This window comes from Lepidochelys kempii, chromosome 21, assembly GCF_965140285.1.
Source record: "Lepidochelys kempii isolate rLepKem1 chromosome 21, rLepKem1.hap1, whole genome shotgun sequence".
NCBI lineage: Eukaryota > Metazoa > Chordata > Testudines > Cheloniidae > Lepidochelys > Lepidochelys kempii.
In genome coordinates this window covers 11,087,144-11,104,886 of record NC_136400.1, presented here as the reverse complement: position 1 = coordinate 11,104,886, position 17,743 = coordinate 11,087,144, and the positions used below count along the sequence as shown (strand labels likewise).

General features: G+C 50.2%; 1 protein-coding gene across 11 annotated transcripts in view; it reads right to left on the bottom strand.

Moving 5' to 3' along the window:
* The window catches only part of ANKS1A (ankyrin repeat and sterile alpha motif domain containing 1A), a 155,266-nt gene that overhangs the window by 9,062 nt on the left and 128,461 nt on the right, over positions 1 to 17,743 (bottom strand). For 9 of the 11 annotated variants that reach the window (XR_012155829.2, XM_073320116.2, XM_073320117.2 and 6 more), the window contains 10 exons: positions 16,829 to 16,927; positions 14,226 to 14,378; positions 13,013 to 13,120; positions 7,834 to 7,998; positions 7,053 to 7,178; positions 6,458 to 6,529; positions 5,889 to 5,975; positions 4,524 to 4,661; positions 1,786 to 1,956; positions 1,140 to 1,238 (listed from right to left, as the gene is read on the bottom strand). Coding sequence is in view for 10 of the 11 variants with exons in the window: in XM_073320116.2 (XP_073176217.1) it covers positions 1,140 to 1,238; positions 1,786 to 1,956; positions 4,524 to 4,661; positions 5,889 to 5,975; positions 6,458 to 6,529; positions 7,053 to 7,178; positions 7,834 to 7,998; positions 13,013 to 13,120; positions 14,226 to 14,378; positions 16,829 to 16,927 (1,218 nt within the window). In the remaining variant the exon portion in view is untranslated. The remainder of the gene's footprint in view (positions 1 to 1,139; positions 1,239 to 1,785; positions 1,957 to 4,523; positions 4,662 to 5,888; positions 5,976 to 6,457; positions 6,530 to 7,052; positions 7,179 to 7,833; positions 7,999 to 13,012; positions 13,121 to 14,225; positions 14,379 to 16,828; positions 16,928 to 17,743) is intronic. The other 2 variants (XM_073320119.2, XM_073320127.2) reach the window with 1 other exon arrangement.

Below are 17,743 nucleotides of genomic sequence, written 5' to 3'. Positions count from 1 at the left end.
TTAGAGGTGCATGTGTCTTATTAACTCTGTTTTTTCCTAGAGCTGCAGAAAAATCCCAGCCAGCGTTTCACCTTATCTGTGATTTGGGGGGGGGTGTCAAATATAAAGGGAAGGGTAAACCCCTTTAAAATCCCTCCTGGCCAGAGGAAAAACCCTTTCACCTGTAAAGGGTTAAGAAGCTAGGATAACCTCGCTGGCACCTGACCACAATGACCAATGAGGAGACAAGATACTTTCAAAGCTGGAGTGGGGGAGAAACAAAGGGTCTAGGTCTGTCTGTGTGATGCTTTTGCCGGGGACAGAACAGGAATGGAGTCTTAGAACTTAATAAGTAGTCTAGCTAGATATGCGTTAGATTCTGTTTGTTTAAATGACTGAGAAAATAAGCTGTGCTGAATGGAATGGATATTCCTGTTTTTGTGTCTTTTTGTAACTTAAGGTTTTGCCTAGAGGGATTCTCTATGTTTTGAATCTAATTACCTTGTAAGGTATTTTCCATTCTGATTTTACAGAGGTGATTCTTTTTTACTTTTTCTTCTATTAAAATTCTTCTTTTAAGAAACTGAATGCTTTTTTCATTGTTCTTAAGATCCAAGGGTTTGGGTCTGTGGTCACCTATGCAAATTGGTGAGGATTTTTATCAAGCCTTCCCAGGAAAGGGTTGTAAAGGTAAGGGAGGATTTTGGGGGGGAAGACTTTTCCAAACGGGCTCTTTCCTAATAATAATAATACCGGTTAGACATTTGGTGGTAGGGCAAAGGGTAAAATAGTTTGTATCTTGGGGAAGTTTTAACCTAAGCTGGTAAAAGTAAGCTTAGGAGGTTTTCATGCAGGTCCCCACGTCTGTACCCTAGCGTTCAGAGTGGGGAAGGAACCTTGACAGGGTACTAAGGGGCAGTGAGTTCTCAGCACTGGAGATAAATATCAGCTCATCGTTGGAGCTCATCTGTGTCTGCACCTGAGGAACAAGAGAATGGGCAAGAAGGGAACACACAAAAAAACGAAGCAAGAGACAGGGCCACAGCAAAGACATGGGAAAGCAGAAGGGAGGCTTTCAAGAGAGCTGGGTCGCTTGCTCATAGCTAAGGAAGCTCAGGATTGTTCATGACAAAACACAAGACAGCACGAAGGGTAGAGACCTTAGCTCCTTGACTAACAGACTGCAGCGGCAGGTAGGAGGGACGGTGTGTAGTACAGGAGTGACAGTAACAACAGCGACTATCGGGAGGGAGCGGCACCTGGGCAAAGGGAGCAAGCAAAACACAGACAAAAAGGTGACATTAAAGGAAGGCAACAACCATCCCCAATACCCTGTCAAGTACGCTCCAAACCGGCCTCATCTCCTGGTTGCATTAATGGATCTCTCACTGCTGCAGGATACAAGTTAGGTGCCCAGCCCTATTGGCAGTTCTTCTCTGGGATGTGCACGGCTGGGGTATTGCCCACACTAAATTCGCCCCCTCAGCCCCAAGTAAATCTCCCGCCATTGCTAGCGCTATTACCAGTGGGACCTCGAGAGAAAGCAAGGAGCCAGCAGGCATAAAACCTCTACTGCCATGTTGTGTACTCAGCACGGAACTACAGAATAAAGCACCTGGAGCCTGGTGTACACTGGGGTTCCCGCCCCCGCATCATCATCTTATTGTGAAGAAAAGCAGACAGGGAAATCGAAAGCGTATTGCACGGGAGGGGGAGGGGTGTGCCACTCCATCTACTGCGATCACACCATGCAAAATACAATCAAGAAGCCACAAATCTGAAGCCAACTGCCCCAAGCCTACGTACCGCGGATTTCCTCATGCCGACTCTGGGTTTAGGCACCGGTTTGGAAGATTTCGTTTCTATCATTTCCGCTGTTGAAGCACCAGTAGGTTTTGATTTTTGGGCTTGGAGGGCCAGCTGATAGGCGACTTCAAACGCTTGTCCCAATGTCAGGATGATTTCATATGTCAGGTTCTTTGGAGAAACCACACAGAACAATTTCAGAGCACCACACTACGCTAGCTACGAAAATCCATACACTAGTGGCAAATAGAAAGCTTCCCTTGGTGACAGAGAAGGGGCTAGAGCAAGCACCATCCATAGGAAGGCCAGCTGTTGACTGGAGGCTGAGTTGGGCCTTTGGCCTCCACAGATGGCCCCATTCATCTTTGGTCCACAGTTGCAAACCCTGTATGATCTGTTGCAATAGCTATTCTCCAACAGCTGACTTTGTCTCCCCCATGGGTGGCATCAGACTCCAGGCATGCCTGCAGAGTTGGCACGGAGCAGCCTTTGGAGCCTGCATACCACAGGTTTGCCCCCGCTGGCACGCAGAACTGTCTCCAAGACCATTATTTCCCTTTCAACAGTATTTCACACTGAAAGGAGAAGCCTCCAACATGTCATACAGGGAACATGCCTGAGAATACAAATGAGCCATGTGCTAATGCGCTCCACCCCGCACCACGTGTGAAAAGGCTCTTAAGTCAGCCAATTACACAGTACGTAATTGAGAACATGTCAGGGTTTTGTTCACAGCACATTCCCTGGGAGCAAAAACCCCTTCTCCGTTTTAGTCTGCACTGGAGACTTCAATAACGAAGCCAGGGAAATGTTTTTATTGTCAATAGAGCTGTGAAGGGAAAAAAGGGATATTTTGGCGCAGAAACAGGCAGAGAACCACTAGAATGGGATTGGCATTTTTTTTTAAATGGTTTCCATCTAAGTCTGGGCAATAGAACACTGAACACAGATATAATGAACCTGAAATGCACCACTGTTACTCCAAATTAAAATACGCCACCAGTGACTTCCTTATTAGGCAGGCCAAATAAATGTTTAAAGACATTTTTCTATTACTGGGCTAGCATGATACATTTCACTCCTGGGTGGGGCTCAGTGTGAAGTAAATTATGAAGCAGACGCTGACCTCTCTCTACTTGCCACGCATCAGCTCTGCAGGGGCAGACCGAAATGCAGATTACAAGCTACACACAGCAGTCAACTGGTAAACGACCAGTCCCACTTACACATGACGGGAGAGTTAGTGGGGTTGATGTGGGTTATGGGACATTACTGCTGTGTACAGGGCAAGCAAGACAGTAGGAGACAGCAACAGCAGTATGCTGTGAATCAGAAAGTAACAATCCTTTTGCTGTCGTCCATACGCCTGTGTGTTCCATGGCTGCAATTGCTTATTGAAGGGTTAGCTGCATTAATAGGATCTGACGCCACAGCATGTACTGGGCAGAGTGAATTTGCTGGAGGTGCCTGGTAAGATGCTCAGTAGAGAAGTGGTGGAAAGAGCACATTTAAGGCCACTGTCAGACTCTGGGGAAGCCTTCCAAGGTATGTGGCAAAAAAAGATAGTTGTCCGGGTCATTTAAACTGGACAGACCCAGGCATGGCCTACACACAGGTTTGTGTCACTACACCTATGGTGGGGGGCGAGAGGGGGTGACTTTTCTATTGAAAGAGTTATGGTACAATCCCCCGAGCGAGGATGCAGTTACACTGGCATAAAGACTCTTATATGAGACAGCTGATATCCGAACAGGAGAGGGAATAAGCAATACCAGCATTAGGCACCCTTATACCCATGTAGCTGCAGCCGTGCGAGGGGCTATACTAGTATAGTTAAAGCAATACGTGTGTGTAGACCAGGGGTCTCAAACACATGGCCTGCCAAGCTCCCCGCACCCCCGGAGTCATTTCCTGTGGCCCGCCAGGCTCCCCTCTCCCCGCTTCCCCCAGCGCACTGCATCCCCACTCCTCTGCCTACCTAGAGGCGCTTCCGGCCGCCAAACAGCTATTTGGCAGTGCTTAGCGTTTTCCAGAAGGGAGAGGGGAGGAGTGGGGAGCCATGCGCTCGGGGGAGGAAGTGGAGAAGAGGTGGGGCAGAGGCGAGGATTTGGGGAAGAGGTTGAAATGGGGGCGGGGAAGAGGTGGGGCAGAGCCTCATGGAAGGAAGGGGGTGGGACCAGGGTCAGTGATGCAGCCCTCGGGCCAATGTACTAGTCCTCATGTGGTGATTCGAGTTTGAGAACCCTGGTGTAGACAAGGCCTGAGTCCCTGAAGAATCACTGAGGGAACAAGCTTGCCCCAAAGGATGGGCTAGGAGATAATGAGGTTTTTTTCCTTCTCCAATTTCTCTGTGAAGAGCTTTAGTATGACACCCTCCACTGTCATCTCTGGCAGCAGAACACGCATCATACATGGATTATCTACCAGTGCACAAGGATATGGCAAGAGCTGGTGGGGACAGCTCAGTGCTCTAGGCATGTTTGGAACAGCACTCCTTGGATTCACAGGTTCAAATCCCAGCAGTGTCCATTTGGCCCTTCCTCCTCGTGAGAGACAAACCCAGTTCCATGGCAGGGCTTTGCCCTCGTTTCTTGGGGAAATTCCCCCTTGCCCCTGTTGTGCAGCGAGCTGGTCAGTGCCCTCCACTCCCAGAGGCGTCTGCCGCGTATGGAAGGCTTGTGCAGCACTTTGGGACACAAGGCAGGGCGACAGCCCTTTCATGCAGACGTGCCACTCACCACATCGACGGTGCTGAAGACATGGCAGTAGTGGTGGCTGGTCTGCAGGTCCTTGGTGATATAGGCGAACGTGCAGAGATCCTCGGGGTCCTGGGCCGCGCAGGAAATGTTCCGGATTTCGTGCTCAGCGATGACATTCTACCAGAGTTAAACACAGGCAGCCAATTTTGTGGGATATACAGACAGCTGGATTGTCCCACACTCTCTCCTCCTAGGAAATAACAGCCACCCTGTTCAAGCTCAGCAAAACACCTAGCTGAATGCACATAAGAGGCCGTGATAAGGGAATTCAGGTACAATTGAGGGGAGGTCCTGACTGTCCTTTCCAAGTGATCTTAGCGCTTGTAGGAAGGTTATTCTACTTTTCTCCATTCTAACAGACAGGTTGACACAGGAACAGTTGATGCTTCCCACCACAGCAGGACCACATCGCCCAGGGACATTCTTAAATCAACTCAGTTTTCACCATGTGTTACTACTACAGTGATTTGAAGATATTTGACAAACAGAGCAGCATATTGCAGACGAAGGGCAAACAGACAGATGGGAGACGCTGGCAGTGAGAGAGGCCCTAGCTGCCCCAGTCCTTGTCCCACATCTTGTCAGAGTCAAAGGGAGGAATTAGCAAGGTAGTTTGGTTTCTCGGGGAGTAGCTCACAGCTAGCCCCAGAAGGCACAGAAAAAAGGGATATGGCATATTGCAATGCCTGTGTCCTAGAAACCAATTCTTAGTCTAATGAGATATGTAACAGCACCACTCAGAGGGGGAAGCAGTATTCCCAGGCTGTGCAGCCGTACAAGTGGTCAGCCAGCAGGGAGCGCTAGCGAAAACGGTTAGATCCTCCCGCACCAGTAATGCTGTGTTCTTCTACAGCAGAGCGTTTCAGAGTCCAGAACGGACAGTTAGTGCCTCAAAACATCCCCATGTGATAGGCTGGACTTAATCTTAGTTTACAGAGAAGGAAACCCAGGCAGAGAGATTAAATATTGGTCCAAGGTCAATGGAGCACGTCAGGGATAGGCCTGAGACTAGAACCCAGTGTGACTCCATCCCCTCCTCCAATCACCAGATAACACTGCCTCTGACCTGTGGTGCTGGGGAACAGGAAATCCAGCTGGGTTCTCTCTGCCTCCCCCTTCCCCACTGGCAATAAGGATTCCACACGCAGAACAGAGCTGCTGACTACTGATGCAGGAGGCTGATTCGCCTGTGGCCAGGCTGGCTCCGCGGGGCTAGCCAGAGCGTACTCTTGTTTGTGGCTGTCTAGTCAGCGGATAGGACAGCTCACATACAGCAGGTGAGTGAGGAGAAAGGTGCGTGTGCTGTCCCATCTGACCGCTAAGCTGAGGGAATTCTAAGCGTACCTTGTTAGAAGCATCTATGAACTTCACCCCTTTGTAAGTGATGGATAATATTATGGTTGGGATCTTCTTCATATGCTCCGTGGATTTCTGCAGAAATAAGAACACACAGATGAATAGGTACAAATTAAACATTTCCTCCTTCAGTGGGACTCCACAGGTCTCATTTGGGTATTACTGGGAGGGATCTGAGTGGCCAGCAGAGTGACAGTCACAGGAGAGTGTGGAGCTCTCAGCGTGAGTTTTTGCATGGTGCTCCAGACCGGAAGAAGGGCCCAGTTTGGTACCACTGTACGCCGTGCACCATGTGCAGCAAAGGCCCCTCTTTCTCAGTGTTTGAAATATGAAGGGGGGGAGGGACAATTTGGTGACATGCAGCCTGAGAGGAACAAACATTTCACCCCAAGGCTTTCACCAGCCGTGCTAACAGCACCATTTCCATGCACTGGGCCGGCCTTCCTCCTGAGCAGCCACTTCAGCCCTGCACAGAGGGAGACTCCATGTGCAACCTCAGTCTCCACAAGCTACACACTCAACACCATCCATGCTTCTCCAGGCCGCCACCCACCTACCCTCATCTTTGCACAGGCATCCTGCGTCGACTCCGTCCCTCGCAGGTCTTTAATTAACATGGAGCCCAGATACTATTGGAAACAAGGAGAGGAAAGGATGCTGCAGTTAACTGGCTTCATTGAGCTTGGAAGCCTCAAAAGCCGCTCCTGCCCCCAAAGCAACGTACAGCAAACTCTGCTGAAAAATCCGTTTCCCCACCCCCTCGAAGGGTCACATGCAGGTCTCACTCCCCTTCTTTACACCCTCCAGCACTATTCTGGTTGTAGTCCCCATCCTCCCAGCTCAGCCAACTTGTCTGGACTCCTCCCAGAGCCAGTCACGGCTACAGACTAATGGCTAGCGCCCGCTCCCTCCAAGGCACTAAGCACAGGGCTCTGCACAGCAGTCCTAGCTAAGCCCAGGGATGGAAACCAGTGACTGAGCCAGGGCTCCCCCAGGAGGAGCGTGCACACTCCACCGGGTTGGCAGAAAGGATCCTCACTACAAGTGCCATGGTGAAAAGGGGGCTGCAGAACTCCAGTGAGGGTGAACGTAACCTTCCTGCATGGTGAGAACTGAGCACAAACTCCGGAGGCTTCCCTGAAATCCACTTACGTTGGCCTCGTACCCGCAGGACTCGAAGATGAGCTTCTCAGGCTGGTGCTGCCAATTCTGAACAGGCGCATACGGCGCAGCGAGACTCGGGGGCCTGAGAGTCAGTCTGGACTCACGATGCTCCTCCTGAGGGGACAAGCACAAGCGTAAAAGCCTCAGCGGACCCAGCCAGACATCTAGTTCTGATGCACAAAGCAAGCGAGACAGGAAGCCCCGGGGGAGAGTGTCTAACCAACACCAATGTGCTTCAAACAGGCACAGTGATATGGTGGCTTACGAAGGTGGAAGGGCCCAGTGGCCATTCCCTGCTCTGTTCAGGCTCGATTTTCAGTGCCCAGCAAGAGCAACCAACCAACCAACTAGGGGAATTCTTCAGAAGGCGTAGGACAGCCAGTGTGCGCCTCACTGTTCTCATCCCCCCAGCCATCTGCTGTTTCATAATAGCTCCCAGGGTCCCCCAGACACCAGAGCACAAGGAAAAATGCACCCCAGGAAAAGCAAGCCCTACGTGCACGGAGTGGTCATGTCCCCACTTTACAGATGGGAGATGACGCTGAGAGAGGGGAAGTGATTTGCTCAAGGCCACAGAGCAGGTCAGTTCAGAGCCAGGAATAGAACCCAGCTGCGTCCCCTTCGCACTCTGAACACCCTTCATCTAGCAGTCTTAAGAGTGCTTCACTAACCCCGTTTGGGGCACACAATTGTGTCTCCCAGCCACACCGCCGGGGAGGTACACAGGCTCCCGTGCAGAGGAACCCACAAGAAACAAGCTCGCTCTGACCTGTGCTTTGTATCTGTCAGCTCTGGGGTGAGAAGCAGCATCATGGCCACTGTCATGTCGCCTCTTCCCAGTATCCCTCAAAGGCAGCAAGAGCTCCGCAGACCTCCCTGTGTAGGAGTCAGTCTGGCTCAGCAGTGAGGAAGTCTGGGACATCAGATCCTGGCACTGGAGGCAGAGACAGACACAGACCTAAAGACAACTGGCCTGAGTAGGCACATTCCACAATCCCTGCCTGCTAGTGACAGCAGTCGCTTTGTGTTTTTAAATAGCACTTCTCCTGGGACCAACTTTGCCAATGAAGAGCATGGAGGCCAGAGCTGGGAGTGCTGCTGGTTTGACTAACCCCCTTCTAAAGCTACCTGTGGTTCGGAAGAGGAAAAGCAGTACAACGGAGGCAGCAAACACAGGGTCTTCCCTGTAGAAGTCACCTGCATTGGTCTGACCTGGCCCTGCCCTAAGGAACATGGGAAATCTCACAGGTGCTGTAAGCCAGAGTCCAGCCATTTTAGGGGTACACCAGACATATACTGTGGGAATGGGCAGTTAATTGATTTTGATACCAAACCCCTAGAGAATTCATTAACCCACCTATGTATGCAGGGCGCTTCCCCAGCCACCGCTAAGACTATTGATTTAAAGTCAAGGATGGCCTAAAAGGTGGCCAACTTCTGGCAGCTGTCCAGGGTGCTGTGCAGAGACTAGGGGTGGCTTGCTCAAAGGCAAGTGCAAACCAGTCAAATTCCAGACCAAAGCCACAAAGGATATTCAGCTTGGATGAGGGTAGCCCCTTCTTTCCAGGGGAGAAGTCTGGCACTGCAAACCCTACCTTGACAATGCCTGCACAAAGGGCGTGCAAGACCCTAGAGTTAATGGAACCTGTGACTTCTGGCCCGATCTACTCTCCCCTAAAACAATTTCCTTTGCTGTCTTCTGCGAAAGGCATCAGATCTCCAGACAGGTTCTCTCCTCAGCCACCCCACAATCACCCCAGGACTATCTCAAGTTCTAACATGGCCCCCATTGCTGCACTTTGCCACCTTTACTGCGTGTTTATTCTCACTAGAGGTTAGACATCCGTGGACTGACTTTTGGCCAGGATCAGCTTCGGGTCAAAGCATTAAAAAGACTGAGGCCCTAGAAAGCATAGTGGAAAGAGATCAATCCGAATGCCTTACAACGGCTGGCTATAATTGCGAGGAAGAGAGAGTCACCCTGGTACGTGCCGATCCAGGGTCCAGAAGACAATGCAGGGAACTCAAGCTGGTGCTTTTGGGAGCTCACAGCTGCAACACCCATTAGTTCCATTCAACATCCTTGCTTAATTTTCCATTGACATCCTTCCGTTCTGCAATGCCAGAATCAGGCTTTAGGAACTCGACAGCTGTAGCATCAGGAAATGTCACAAATGGCCCCATTCTCTTCTACCTCCTCCCTACCCGGCATTTCAATCAGCTGACACTCTGCCAAGGCGCGTCTTTCTATTCCTTCAGTCCTGTCCATCTCAAGAGAATGTTTCGGAGAATCTTGGATTCTCAGCTGGCTGCTTTCCATCTGGGCATCTGCTATCTACAAAGCCTGTGATTCAATGCTAGTGGAAGGTACAGGATTCAGCGCCATGGGGACCAGAGTCCTCTCTGTATCCAACCAAGTACAGGTTGAAATTACAAGACAGAGCTACACCCTTCCTCCCTGCCAGGCATTACATCCCCAAGCTGAAGGAACCAGCTCTGGGGGAGGGAAGGGGTCCGAGGAGAGGGAACTCAACCTCATGTTCAGTTCTTGACCTAAGAACACTGGCCCTCTACTGCCAAATGTGATGGAGGGTTTTGCGCTATGGATGCTTTCCACAAGGAACTAGACTGAGACCCAAGCAAATTCCACCCAGACCTAACAGCCATCAGAGGGCACCAACCTGGGCTGGAATAGAACCAGTGACCCAGAGCAGAAAGGATCCAGGACACAGGAGTCCTCCCTGTTTGGTGTTTAGAAGAAGTGTTCCAAGAAAGCGGTGAGGTCCTGGGCTTGTGCCCACGGCCATGTATTGCCATGGACACCTTGGGAAGGCACAAACTGCGAGTCTACCCAACATGCCAAGCCCTCTACCCCCAAGGCCAAAACTCGTGTGTGTCTAGAAAGCACACACCTGGCACCAAAGCCCAGTCAGAAGCCAGAACTGCTGCACTCTCCTGACTGTGCCCCTTGGACACGGGGGCTCTAGCTCCTCTCAGCCCTCCTCAGCCACACATATATGAGGGGCACTACTTCTACAAGCCCCCCTCAGGCTTCTGCTGCACTTGTCAGGCCATTTAGAGGCAGTGCAGCCCAGAGCAGCAACCTCTGCACGGGCCATTCATCTGGAAGTGCTGTTCGAACTAACTGCTACAACCACTGCATGGAAGTGGGACGGAGGGGAAGTGTGTCCCAGTGACAGAGCTGACGCTGCGGATGTACTGGTGCTTCTGATTAAAAATGCACTGGCTGCGAACTTTGCCTTAACCAGGGCTCCTGTTTGAACTCCATCAGCTCTTCCAAGCTTGTACTTATTTCTCAGACCTTAAAAAGCAATGAAGTTCAACCCGATGCAAATGGCTACAATCCTGCTCACAGCCAGTCTCAGGCTTGGAATCTGCATGAACAGCATAGCGTGTGAAGTATTCCAGGATGTAGAACTTGTGTTCCCAGTAAATCCAGATTGATCAAGTCAGCTCTGCAGCCCAATGGGCTGAGGCCCTGAACCTAATCAGAAGCTGTCAATTTTTCTGCAGTACTTGAAACTCAGGGCAAAAGGAAGGACTCCAACTGACGTGAGGTACAGAGCAATGGTGGAGACTCAATGCTAGCGGCTTTAAGAGTGATTCCTACTGCTCAACATGAAAGATGGCAGAAGGGATGGCAAAAGGTTTGCTTTGAAGGTAGGGCAATCTGTCAGTCATTCCCACTGGGTGCTGCAGGAATCTCTGATCTGCAACACTGAAGATGTTGCGCACGCCCCAGTTGTTAATCCCTTAACTAGCTGTATGTGAGAAGCTGAGAATCGCTAAACTCATTTCACGTGTAGGCTACTCTGACACTGCTGGGCCACAACAGTTACGTGCTTTCAGGGGGTGTCGCAACTCTACCATGGGAAAGGAACCTGCACAGATACCCTCCCAAAGCTAGCCCAGTGGGCAGACAGCCTGACTGTCAAGAGTGCCCACCACATGTAACTCCTTGAACATCCAGAAGTCGCTGGGAGATGCAAGCGTCCAGCACCTTTGAAAGTCAGGCCTATAGCCCCGAGAAACCCAAAACAAACCAAGGAGGCAGGTATCGGGTTCCCAATGGTAAAAACTACATGTGGATCCTGCCTGAAAGCCATAATGGCGCAAACTCAGTTGAGCGATGCAGATCATTCAGGTGTTTATGACAGTTATCACACACAAGTAGCTTCATTAAGAGTATACTGTGGCAGGAAATCAGCATATACCAATCGACCGACTACAAAAGTGATCCTCAGATGGGGCCATAAAGGGCTGTTTCCCTCACCACATGCTCCTTGTCACAGTTTAACTTACTACGTAGGCATCGGAGCCGAGAGACTGCACCTGTTGGGACTTTCCCTGACATACACAGGAAACCCAACGATTAAGGGACCTGACTGGCTAGGTGCTGAGTGCCTTCAACTCCCACTTACTTCAGCAGCAGGATCATGCCCCAGCGCTATGCACTCTGCTTGGACACAGGGGTTCAGTGAATGGAGAAAGGCAACTGGCCCAACAAGTCAGCTCTTCAGATTTCTCCTAAACCTTCTTCTTAAACTATGGGCCTGATCCTGAGAGTTGCCTTGCATTTTCAGCTTCCAGTGACTGCAGTAGGAGCTGAGGGCACTCAGCACTTGGCATGAGCAGGACCGGTATTAAGTATACATTATTTTCAGTAGTTTGTTTTCCATGGCAGAGAAAAAGGGAATAGGAATCACATACTTCTCCTAAGGGTCAGTTCTTCACCGCACAAATGGAAGAGCAGCTGAAGTGACCAACTCATAAACCCCGACATCACCACTAAATCAGCTGGAATGGGTACTCTAAACCAATAGCAACATTTCTGTGTGTGGGGCCTGAGTTGGAAGAGAGTGGTTCGTGAATCTCAGATCAACACATGCAGCTGAATGCAAGTTGCAGCTCCCACATGCTCTCCCCGTGCTCTAGCTTTGGGATCAGTTCTGTACCAGGAAGGTTGTTTTTTCACACTAGGCTTTTATATTTCTGAAAACACAGTCAGCCAAAAGAGTAACGGGAATTAGAGCCATGGCTCAGTGCTTTGACTGATAACAGACACAGTGGGGCTAAGCTGCCTGGCTACGATCCAGATCTGAAGTTCTCAGTGTGTTCAGAGTGGGAGTGTTTGGATCTGTATCATTCCAAGTAACAAAACAACAAATATGCACCCACTTGGAGGAGTAGTGCTTATCTTAAATGCTCTCTCTCCCCTTACACAAAGCCAGAGGTGCTGCTGTCTCAACCACCCAACCGCAAGGTCGAATTTTTGCCCCAAAGTAGCCAGTGGAAAATAATTCAGAAGGGCAATTCAATTGACATTTGAGAGCTAGAAGGAACATCCAGCCCTTGTCTGAGGATCTCCAGTGGGTCAAAGTTCACATCAAGGCATTTTGCTTTTTATAATGAAGGTTAAAGTGCCTAGGTTCGAAAACTACTTTTTAAAAAATTGATGCATGTCTCTGAAACCACTCTGGAAATTTACTACCCACAGTAAATATTTCAAACAAGTTAACTTATAAAATATTGACACAAAGGAAGGTTATTTTTGTGGCACCTTTTAACTGACTCTCCTAGGAGAATTTCTAGTGCTTTCAAGAGAGAACGAGGCTCTGAGAGAAAGAACAAGTATATTCTCGCTTTTCCATCTGTGCCCGGATTCCCATCTGGAAATCTTTTGTAGCACCTGAGCTCTCAGCAAACACATTCCCCTGGTCTCAGATCCCCAGAGGTGTTTATTGTTCATCAAAAAGGAGATGATTCCTGAGGCAGACTTGATTTTAGTTTCTTAAAAAGAAAGAGGGGGATGAGAGGAGAAGAGAGACAAGCCAAGGCGAGCCGGCGCAGAAGAAAACATCCTGGCACGGATTGTGCTCCATGCAGACATATCAATCAGGCAGCCAGCAACACAAACAATGACTCACCCTCAGCTGCGAGAACCGTGGTGGTTTCTGGGGTGGCTCCTCATATGGTCTGTCTGCCAAGGAGGCAATAATTCGCTTCCGATGGCCAAGCAGATTCACCTTCAGCACCTGCAGGCAAAGGGGAAAGTTAGCTCAATTCAAGGAGGGTGGGCAACGATTTCGGTATCCCCCTGAGCATGTCGTGCAGTTTTGTATCTTCTAGTCAAACTAATAGCTGCCAGGTTTTGACTGAGACTGGGAATTGCCCCACTGCCAGGCCTCCCCTCGTCACTGTGTTTGCTGATACTGTTCAGCATCTCTGCTGTACAGCTTCATGTCATTTGTTGTCAGTTTCATCTCAAAGCAGACAAATTTTGTACAGCATGAAATATACTCCTCCCCCTAATTCAGCGCATAGACACAGCTCCTCATTGGCAAGCTGCTGCGTAAAGAGGACCTAATCCATCAGCCCCCCCGCACCACCTTGTGAGATCGGTCAGCATTAACCCCAGGTAACAGCTGGGGAAACCAAGGCACACATGGGATAACTGACGCAGCTGAAGTTACACACAAGTTAGCATCACGGTTGAGATCAGAGCAGAACTGTTGATTTTCAACCCCAAATTTAAGCCACTAGATCATGCTGCCTAGTACCCCAACCACATACAAATAACCATTGTTTACTTTTGCAGGGTGCAAACCCTAAAGAACAATCACTGAGTGGACAGGTTACGTTTTAATTAGACAAACACAAAGGACTGTTTGGGTACCCTCTCAGTCACACCAAAGAACAGTTCTACGTATTCACAGGCTCTCCCTGAGTTAAGACATACTCATATCTTCCCTTTCACCGACGCCAACTTCACCTCCCGGTGGAACCGGGCTGTTCTAAATCCCAAGCTCACCAGTTGGTGGGAACCATTGGTCTGTTTATTCCACAACGAGACAGCACACCATGCTCACAAGAGTGACCCTGCTGCCTCCGAGTTGGCATGTTTCGTTCCCTTCAAACAGCAACAGTTCTGGTGCCGAGGGTCACACCATCGGGATTTGGAATGAAGGTGCTGGGGCACGGAATCGTCCTACACTGGCACTGATTCTCCTTGCACCTTCGTATGCGAAGAGTGCTGCACCATTGTTGCACTGAGTCGAAGAAACCTCTCTGCAAGTTGTACCCGTCTGGAGGGAACCTGTGCAGGGTTAATAGCAAAGGCAATGGAAAGCCAGTACCTACATTTACTATTTCAAGCTCCCAGAGATTTTTCACAGTATCAATAGAGCTGTAGCCACTCGACAGGAAGGACTGAATGTAGTCCTGCAGCCCCAAAGAGTCAAGCCAAGCGGGAACCGAAGGCTGGCTGTTCCCATCGCAACCCAGAGATTTCACCTAAAAATGGGCAAGAGAAGAAAGGGTTAAAAAGCCTCTGGGGATCCCAAACAGCTCAGATTCCAAAACCCACAATGGCTGCAATTAAACACCACGTAATTAAAGAATTATAACGGGGGATTTGTACAGTGACTTCCACATGAAGATCTCTAAGCATTTTGTAAGACCCGAGTAGATCTCAACCCCGGGGCCAGGTAAGCGTTACTCCCATTAACAGGCGGACAAGCAAGGCACCAAGGTTCACAGACATGCCCAAGGATGCACAGTGAGAAAATTGGGAAAGAATCCAGGAATCCCAACTCCGAGTCCCGAGCTGTGCTCACTGGATAGCATTCCCTCCCTTCTGCATTTACCTTTTAAAGCACAAAACCGCACAGCGGCCCAGGGGGAATACGTTCAATATTCAAGTTGAAAGTGTCTTTAGAATGTAGCGAATGCCAATGCCAGTCAGTTACATATTTGGCTGTGTACTTTGGGTGGAGCAGGACAGTCGCGAGAGCACAGCTTTCCTGTCCCACCCCTGGCTCCAGCCTGAGAAGCTGATTTTTCCTGCCAAAGATGACCTTAAGGTCTGTGCACTTCAGAAGTAATTGGGCAGCTGGGTCCAGCCGCGGGGGAGAGGGAGGGGGGCGGCACAATCCAGCACATGTGCGCACTTGGAAAAGACTGCCAGAAAAAGGAGACCCATCCCAATACCAGAGACTTGGAGGAAAATCTTTTGTTGGTCAATTTAATGCTCAGAGAAGTGGCTGTATTAAATAGCCCTGGAGGATGGAGTCCCTCGATTATCAGGTGACAGACAGCCGAAGGGCAGGCCCTCTCCTGGCTTCCCCATTGAAAAACGTTAGTCCTGACTGGGACGTGCACAGCAGAACTGAGTGTCATCTCCACGGCCCGTTCAGTCCTCAGTATCGCTATTGAAAGCATCATAAAGACAGTAGGAAGTGCCAAAAGTGCTGGTGGTTTGATGATGTGACAACCCCCTCTGATCCCACTCCTGAAGTCACTTCACAGCAATGACAAGGGACTAGTGTGACGATCCAGCAGCTTCAGCGCCAATTCCAAACCCTGCTACTGGAGACGGGAACTGGCTGGTGGAAGAGGCGGGAACGTCCTCATCTATTTACAACGGTGGTTCACATCCCACCCATCTCGCAGCTGACCAAGTCCGTCTCCCCTTTGTGACCGTGCCCCAGAAAGCATGTCAGAGAAGACTGCTAAGTTCTCCCTTCAACTCTCGGGCATATTTTCTTCTGACAAATGGAGCTGGAGGGTCGCTCCACTGAACACATGCCATTTATTTCATTTATGCCCTAGCGGGAGGCACCCTGCGGCCCACAGCCTAGATGACACTCTGTTCCAAGTGCCTGAAATAGCCTCCTTACACGCCGCTGGCACAGATAAGGTAGCGTCCAATTTCGCAACACAGCCCCTGGCAGAGGCCTGAGAAATCAGGTGCAAGAGGAAGACTGCCTTGTTTCAGCACTTGCGCTATGTTAGCGTATTAGTGCTAATTCAAGCTGGGTCACAGGACTGCTGGCTCTAACTGGAAGTGTTGACATGAAGTTATATCGGGCACTTGCTGAGTGTGCGAGAGAAGGGTGGCAGGAAAACTGAGGGCAGCTGTTACCCTTCTTAGGTTTCACTGACCATAACAAATCCCCAAGCAATTAGACTTCAACGCTGCTGGAGAAACCTTTGGAAGAGCCGAAAGCTGAGCGAAGTTGATCATGCTCCTGTCTACATTTGCTGGTTGGGGCTCCGGCTGCAAGTGGCAGCACCCCAAAACCAGGACGCTCAGAAAGCCATCTCTGGAATATCAGTGACCAGACTAGTACTTCCTGCCGGGGCGATGCCTGGTACATCCCTAGCATTAGGGGACTACGCTTGAGTCTTTAATGCAAGCTCTCCACAAGCCGTGCTGTTCTTGCACCGTATGAACACAGAGAGCAGCTCTCAGCGACCAGCGAGAGAAGCAAAGGTCCCCCCAGTGAAGTGTGGTGCCCCCCGACGTGCCTGCCTAGCCCACAGGATTCTCTGCTGCAGTTCTCAGGAGCCTGGTGTCCTGGAGCCAGCACTCAGCCCTGTAAGCCACATCCTTCTGGGGGCTCCTTGCAGTCCAGACGCACCAATTCATGCCCAGTCAGCTCAGCAGAAAAAGCAGCCCCTGCTTCTCCACAAGCTTAAAACCCAAGTCCTGGCCCCCTCTAGCCATTCTCCTCTCTGGGGTGGGATGCTCTATTGACGCAGTCGTAAGCCCTCTTCTCAATGGCACTTCCCAAAGAGTAGCTTTCCAAATAGCCAAGGACTGTATCTACAGATGGATAGCTGAGGTTACATGCTTTATTTTCTGCACCATGGCCTTCCACACCACAGCCATGCAGTTTGAGAGTTCCTGGCTCCACCAGCCCGCTCCCCACCCCTGCTGCAGCAACTAATACAATTGTCACCTTCGGAAGGGGACGTGCGGCCTGGAGAAGTTTCCTGCGGTGCTGCGGGTCGCTAATCCCGATCTCCCGAAGGTCCTGATCTTCCATTACGTTACAGCCCTGTGGAAACAGAACGAGAGACGGACATGGGAGCAGAGTGCAGCAGCAGCAGGATCAGTTGCTGGAGTAGGAACTGTGTGCGTTATAGCCGCCTTCCTCCACGCCATACACACACCCTTCCTACTCTGCTCCCAGGTGAAAAAAGGGAGGCCGCTCTGCAGAAAACCCCTGTTCTTGCTCTGGACCAGGGGAATATGCATGAAGCTTCACAGGAATGACTCCACCAGGGGGGCAGAACAATAAAATGCACTAACTAAGCACACTTCATCTCTCACCCCTTCACCCCATGGAGCCAACTGACAACATCTGCAGGTTTCAGTTGGATTTACATAAGGTCTCTCTCCCTGGCTAATACCCGTGAGATTCTGTAGCAGCTGGTACTCAAAAGCCTTGGTGTAGCTCTCTAGTGCCCTCCCAGGATGCCCCCATGAGGAACGGAGAATTCCACAGACAGCTTCCCCTCCAGTGGGTTTCTCAGCTTCACATACCTACCGTGGCGCCCACCACCTGCCGTAAGCAGACAGCCTAGGCAGAAGTGAAACAAGTCACCAGGTGTACTGATGGGTTAATTCTGGAGTGTGCAGTGTGCTTGCTGAAGCAATTAAGGAATGAATGTAGCTACCCCCTCCTTTCTCTCGCTCAGTCTGTTCCATGGTATCTCTTTGCAGCCAATAAATTTTGGGACACTGATATAAGGGACCTTCCTCTTTCCTATGTAGATGCTTTAATCAACCATTCCTTTGATCATGGTTTAGTCATTCAAATCTCCCCACTGCACAAACAATCCCTTTTGCATATAAACAGAACCGCTGCATG